Consider the following 7349-nt stretch of genomic DNA (forward strand, 5'->3'; position numbering starts at 1 on the left):
ATCCTTAAAATGAAGATTCTGGGATGGATCAGCCAATCAGCAGAAGAGGCTGTAAGGGCAGAGGTTATTTGCACTGTGAGAAGTCCAGGTCAAGGGTGCAGAGTTTTCTTTGGTATAGTAGGGAAAGTCAGGAATGTTGCCCAGGAGAGGATTGAAGGCTTAAAATAAGGGAAGAGTAAGGAATAGAACTTTTAAAAGCCTGTAGTATTTCAGATGCCAGCTGGCCATAGGTAATACTTAGCTTCATCCAGATTTAAACAATCCTGATCATTATTAGCTCTTCTCTCTTCTGTATTAATATGCCTTAGCCTTCTTTTGGGAGAGGTAGCTGGTCTTTTGAGGCTTGGCCCTTGGCCTTCCTTTTCTTTATTGCCAAGCTGATATTCCTGGATCCCCACTCTGGTCAGAAAGCAGGAGGTAGTGCCTCCCCACCCTTCATTTGAAGGTGTTTAAAAAGAAAAAAAAAAAAGACCACAGAGGTTCATTTAAGATTAATTTCTATCTCTGGGAAGCTCTAAACTCTTATCAGTGTGTCTTTTATTTCAGGAAGGATAATTAAAGGTTATTTTCTCACAATTTAGCAATTGACCACAGTTTGGGGTGAAGGCATTAAGAAATGAGGTAATAAATTACCTTGGCTGATTTTGCATTTTAAGCTATTTAATTTTTAATAGTAGAAGGAAAACCTTTTTCTCCTTTGTGGAATTTCTGACACCAGCTACTAGATGGGGAAGTTGCAGGGGATACCTTAAAATCATACATCTATGGTCTCTTCCACTACCCTCAGTCAGCTCTCTGCTCCCCTAAAATAGCTAAGGGCCAATTCCTGGAGCAGAGAAGCTATCTCTTTCCAGAACCTAGAGGGTGTTCTACCAAGCACATGTCCATGGACCTGTCCCATCACCTCCTTTCCATTGCTATATCTCCTGGTGGTTCTGACAATTAATATTTAATGATATTTTTATACCTTAAGTTTTCTATTTCTTATGAATTTTAAGCATCCTTATAAAGAAACATAATTAAAATTTCAAATCATTCAGTTAATGGTGTGTGGTCAGGAATAGTATGTGAAAGCTATTTTTGTTCTGTCTACATTCAGTATTATTTCATATACATTTTTCCATGTATTATACTATGCTTATACTAATAACCTTATTGTATTCTGTCAGATTAATATATTAACATTTGCTTAGCACTTCCCCGTTACTGGTTTTTCTAGTTCAGTAGTTGTTTTTCCTTTGCTGAGAGATCTCTCATTGGCCTTTATATTTTAGATTCCTTGTGGTGAAAAGATAAGGTGTTAATTGTCAGGGTAATCTAATGAATGTTAACCTTTTTATATAATTTTTTTTAATGGCAAGAGCCTGATTTTAGCAATCAAATATTTGGGACATATCTAGGTTATTTACAGCAGAAAGTAGGCAGAATTTACCATGAATGTGCTGGTGTAAAGAATCCTGGTGTAAGCATTTCCATTTAAACTTTACTCGTGTAACTTGTGGATTTTGTGAGGAGTTGGTAGTATCACTTCTAAAGTTTCTGGAATGCCCTTCTTTATCATTTTTAATACTAAGGTAGCATGTGTCCAGGAGACAAATATTATACGTGATGATAAAATTATTATAATAAAAGTTATAAATATACCCATTTTATTGGATTCATGATTCTGCTGAAAGTATTTCTCACTAAGGCTCTAGAATTTCAGAATCAAAATATTAGGGGATGAGATAGTATTGTTAAATAGTTTCCCATATCTTTTTTTTTTTTTTTTTTGCGGGGCAATGGGGGTTAAGTGACTTGCCCAGGGTCACACAGCTAGTAAGTGTTAAGTGTCTGAGGCCGGATTTGAACTCAGGTACTCCTGAATCCAGGGCCGGTGCTTTAACCACTGTGCCATCTAGCTGCCCCGCCCCATATCTTTTTGGCATTGCAAATTAAGATTATCAAACAATTAATCTTATTATTTATTTATTTATTCGTTTATTTATTTATTTGCGGGGCAATGGGGGTTAAGTGACTTGCCCAGGGTCACACAGCTAGTAAGTGTCAAGTGTCTGAGGCTGGATTTGAACTCAGGTACTCCTGAATCCAGGGCTGGTGCTTTATCCACTTCGCCACCTAGCTGCCCCATATCTTATCATTGTTAATAAATAAATGAGAGTAGATGAAAGTTAGCAAAAAGAAATTTAGAATGTAATTTTGAGTCTTTTGGGGGGAGGAGACCAACATTATTTTATATTTTCTTGTCTTTGTTACAGACTTTAAAAATAAGAAAAAGATAATTTTATATGGGCTTCTAATATAATAAAGCTTCTTAAAAGTTAAAATAACTTGACATAAAAGGATATTTTGCAGTTTAAAGTGTATTGTGTTATATGACATTGGAGAAGACAGGAAAAAAGTTAAAAGTAGAAAATACAAACAAGCATTTCCTATTGAATATTTACTTATGAAAAATGGTCCCTCATAGATTTTGCAAATGTTAACAATTCACTTTTAGTAACTGAGTTAGAGAATATGTGGTTTTACGATATTGAATGCTATGGAAAGTATGCATTGGCAAAATGAAATATCAGTGTTGTACCAAAATTGAGGAACTGACAGAAACTGATAGCCACAAATTGCAAAACTTGGTATTCCTACAACACAGATTTTTATGGCTTTGGAGCATTTCCATTCTAGTATGTTTGCATGTATATTAACCATCAGAAGTGCTTTTCTTTCAAAAGTAAGTACCCAGAGTTTTAAAACATGTTACATTTCAAAGATCTCATTTTATATATGTTATATTTTTTAATTATTTAAAATTATATGGAATTCATAAATGCTTTTATTTTTACATAAAAAATTGAATTTGTCACTGATGAATAAAGAACTTTGCATTCAGTAAAGCTAATGAGAGATAGAACTGGCCAAGATCATCTTAGTCACCATTTAGCGTGTCAATTTATATAAATTTTGTCTTAACATCATAATTGGTGTAGTAGAAGGTGAATCCTTGCTCTTTCACACAGTGGACATTGATTATACACCTACTCTTCTGTAATACAAAGCAGAGGAACAGCAGGTTCTTGCCTCTTGAGTTTAAAGACCAGTAGTAGACATGACAGGAACATGAATAACTGAAAATTAGATTGAATTATGTCTATAGGAGAGAGACAAAGTGCTTTGAAAGACTTGATGAGGGAGGAATCGTTCAGGGAGAAAGCAAGATTTTTTTTGGTCCTATCTTTTTAGCTTTTAAAACAATACCCTCTTCCCTACAAACAAATCCTTAACTCTTGTAGTTAATATTAGGTTCTGTAAAAACCTTTCCTAATACTGAACTTACTGTCTTAATAGTCTTTTAAGACTATGTATAGTATATATGCATGTCTACACATTTACTTGTATGTGTATACATACACACATACTGGAGTGGTGATTTCACTGGTTTAGGGCATTCCCAGGAAGGAAGCTGCAACCAATGCAGGGCAGCACCTGCTGTATAGAATTGAGTCTGTTTTTGTGGGGGCACTGTCTGGATTATACTGCTAGTATGTGTCAAAGGCAAGACTTGTTGTACCCAAGCAGGTCTTTTCTGACACCAAGGCACCATAGCTTCCTCTTGACTACATATGTACCTGCTCATATACAAACATATACACATATATCTCCACACTTCTCATACACCCGTGAGAAGCACAGCCTAGAGGAGACGGCTGGCTGTCGAGGCCAGAGATCTAGGTCTGACATATATCCTGACTGTTAAGTGATGGGCAAGTCACTTATCCTCTCAGTGCCCTGGGTACCTCTCTAACACTAAATTTCCAGGCATTTGCCATTTGGATTGGTAGAGAGAATTTCTTTACTGGAAATTGTCTATACAGATGAAATTACATGTCCAGTCAAAACAAAATTTAAAAACCCTCTCAAGAATGATGTTGCTATTTGCATAACTTGAGTCCTTAAGAGCTACTAAGAATTTTCTTTCCAGTTGTAGCTTTTTCTTTCATCGTGTTGTTTATTTATTAGCTTTGTCAGTACTGTATTGCACTGGGACAGATGATTGAAAATTAATTGTATGTACATTTTTGTTTAAGAGCTAGTAAGTTTAGGGTTTACTTTCTCTGCTTGATATCTTAGAGACAATACTCTGATATTTTTCCAGAACTTAGTAAATATTTCTGTTTGGATGGGTTTAAAGAAAAGGCCATTAAGTTCTTTTCATTTGTGTCATTGTAATTGGAGGTAACCTGAGGTTTCTAGAGCTTAGACCAGGGAAGCCTAAGCTCTGGTTGGTACTTTCCAGCTGGAAGGGTTCAAGTGTGGGCTTGACAGTGGTCTGCCTACCTATTTCAGCACCAGCCGAATGCCAGTGATCAGTTCAATACTAAAAGGGTGGTCACCAGATGATGAATAGTTTTGGCTACAGCAGCTGAGTGGCAAACTGCATGAGGGAGATAGAGAATGTTTCCCATGTTGGAACTTGGTTCTTTTGAGAGATTGAAGTAATGTGTTTCCTTAACCTGAACACACTTTTTGGCCTTCTGTGTAAAAGCAGTGTGTGGAAAGAGAATGCTTATGAATATAACAACTTTTACTAGACAAATGTGTTTTTGCTACAAAGTGTATCTTTCCCAAATAGTTTAATTATTTTCCAACAAGTTATATTTATTCTGTCACATCTTTAATATGGAAGGAAAGAACTAATAATTATAAATGATAAAATATATTATTTCAAATGTCTCTTAGCTTTATTTTAACCGTGCAGAATAAACTTTGATATTGTACATTGTCTATAATTGAAGAAAATAGGAATTGAATGTTGATCACTTTGAACATTAAATACTTTTATTTTTCCAGATGGGCGCAAGCCATTTCCAATTAACCATGGGAAAACTAGTGATGATACCTTATTAGAGGTAAGAAGACATTTTCTCATTGACTTTACATAAAATGAACTTGCGGAAGAAAACTGTTTTTATAGCTTTCTTCTTATTCTTTCATGCTTTCAGGACCTTGCTATTTTTTGAAGCCTTGGTAACCAAATGACATTGTTATCTGGCACAGAAAGTGTGTTTGAAATAAGAGGGTTTGCAGGTCCCCCAGATGGGGTAAAAATATAAAGTTTTATTGGAGGAAAAACATTAGCTTTATTTGGGTATTTTCTTAGGTAACCAAGAAGCCCAAATGTGTTTTTAAACATTTTTATGTTTGGCAAATGATAAACTATCAAGCAATAACTGCTAAAAATGAAGACACATAGTAGATATGAGTGTGCTGCAATGTATTACCAAGAAAGAGTTGTGCCCTATGAGTGTTAAATGATCTCATCAGAGATATATAACTCAAAGGAGTTGTACTCTTTGCAGTTATAGTTATGGGTCAGTCGTGTATCAAGAGCAGCAGATAACCACAAATGGATAGCTCACATAAACCCACTGGTATCCACCAGTGGGGAAGTTTTAACACATTGGGTTGACCTCATTGGAGGTTCATGAGTGAAAACAAACAAGAGGCTCACAGGATGAGGATTGAATAGGTGGTAACTTTGCATTTAAGGAAGTGCCTACACAATCAGAACACAAATCCACTTTAGTATGATTTTTAAATAGGCCACCAGCCATTCTGATGTTCTGAAGTCATTTTCCGATTTCTTTTTTACATTTAAAAAAACAGAATGAACATTTATTTATTGTCCATGCCAGATACAAAGAGAGCTGTAAAAATGAATGACAGTCCAATCTACTATTTAAGCTAGAGCCTTGAGTGACCTTTAGGTTGGCATTTTCTAAATATCTACCTAAAATTCAATCTGTTATTTTATGTGATACATTCAGTATTAAGGCAGGCATATCATTACAGGTTTTAGATTGAGGTGTTTTCTTTTAGACTAAGTGTTGGTGATCTTTTAGATAATATTTATAGTTTCCCTACCACTCCTAATGTTTTCTTTCAGGCCTTGGTAATTTATGGTGGCACTTTTTAGCTGCCACTAAGGTCCTAGGGAAAATTACAAAAGTAAGCGAAGTTTGTCCTTTTTTGAATTTCTACCTTTTTTTTTTCCTAAACCCTTCTACCTCCTGCCTCTTATTATCTAACCTTTGGACAGACTGTGCCTTCATGACCTCTGGTCATTGACTGTTCTGTGTCCTCTCCTCTCTACCCTTTTCTATCCTCTTGTTTCATCATTCCCCACTCCTCCTTTTTCCCTTCCTTAGTCAGTGTACCTCAAATGTTTATATTGCTTATCTAGATGTGGATAGATTGGTACAGATCATCAGATTAAAGTAATTTGCACTAAAGTTATACCTTTCCTATATGCCACTCACATTTCAAAAGGGGAATTAATTTATTAATCCACATGAGTTTCTGATTGTTAAATTTTTTATTACAATAAATTCTACCAAAGAGATCATGCCTGATCCAGCACAGCCTTCCTTCCTCACCCCACCCAATCTCCACCACACACACTCTCTCTCTCTCTCCCTCTCCCTCTCCCTCTCCCTCTCCCTCTCTCTCACTCACTCACTCTACAGTTAACCTAATCAGCCATTGTACATGGAATTACCCTTGCAGTGTCACAGCATCTAGGCTTCTCGCTTTCAACTTTTTCTGGATCAGAAAAACAGCACAAGTATATTGGAATCTGGGAGACTTGAATCCATAAATACAGAAGGATCTGTCTTGTTTTTCAACTGTTACTATAATACTTAAAACTATTTAGTACTACATTTAAAAATAGTATGATTGCTTAAGAATAATTAATCTAAGATCACAGTTCTTAAATTTTTTACATCCATGGACCACTTTGAGCCAAAGATGTGGATCACTTACACCAGTTATGGGAAAATTCCACTTCACCAGAATTAAGGCAAGAAAAACACTACTTTTCGGGAGGTGCCATTGAGGAGGTTTTGGTTGTCTCAGGAACAGTGGAGAGGATTCACACCTGTGATTTCATCTATGTTGGGAGCTCCCAAAGTGATGCTTCCTCTACCAAAACAGATTAGCATCTCTATAATTTACAATCTTAGATAGTTGTTGGGAGCTCTTTGATGTCAGAACTTGCCTGTAGTATTGTAGTTAGTATGTGCTTCAGGGGCAGGATATGAACCCAGGTCCTCCTGACTTTAGGGCTGACATTGTATTCAATGTGCTGCACTACCTCTCATAAAGCCAGTGATATTATATGTAAATTTTTGCAGTCAGAACATAAGTGATTGACATTGTTATAAATATCAGTTACTTAAAAGCTCCTCTCACAACCTAATTGAGTTTAACCCATTGTTATGCTGGTAAATACAATTTGCCCTGCCCCCAAAAATGGATGCACAACATATTTTAAAATTTTATTTGCATTATTA

At 35.9% G+C, this 7349-nt stretch overlaps 1 protein-coding gene across 3 annotated transcripts in view; it reads left to right on the forward strand.

The window, feature by feature from the left end:
• Positions 1–7349, forward strand: part of UCHL3 (ubiquitin C-terminal hydrolase L3) — a 98877-nt gene that overhangs the window by 90440 nt on the left and 1088 nt on the right. For all 3 annotated transcript variants that reach the window (XM_043998274.1, XM_043998275.1, XM_043998276.1), the window contains one exon: positions 4846–4904. In XM_043998274.1, coding sequence (XP_043854209.1) covers positions 4846–4904 — 59 coding nt within the window. The remainder of the gene's footprint in view (positions 1–4845; positions 4905–7349) is intronic.

Source organism: Dromiciops gliroides, chromosome 3 (assembly GCF_019393635.1).
Source record: "Dromiciops gliroides isolate mDroGli1 chromosome 3, mDroGli1.pri, whole genome shotgun sequence".
Taxonomy (NCBI): domain Eukaryota; kingdom Metazoa; phylum Chordata; class Mammalia; order Microbiotheria; family Microbiotheriidae; genus Dromiciops; species Dromiciops gliroides.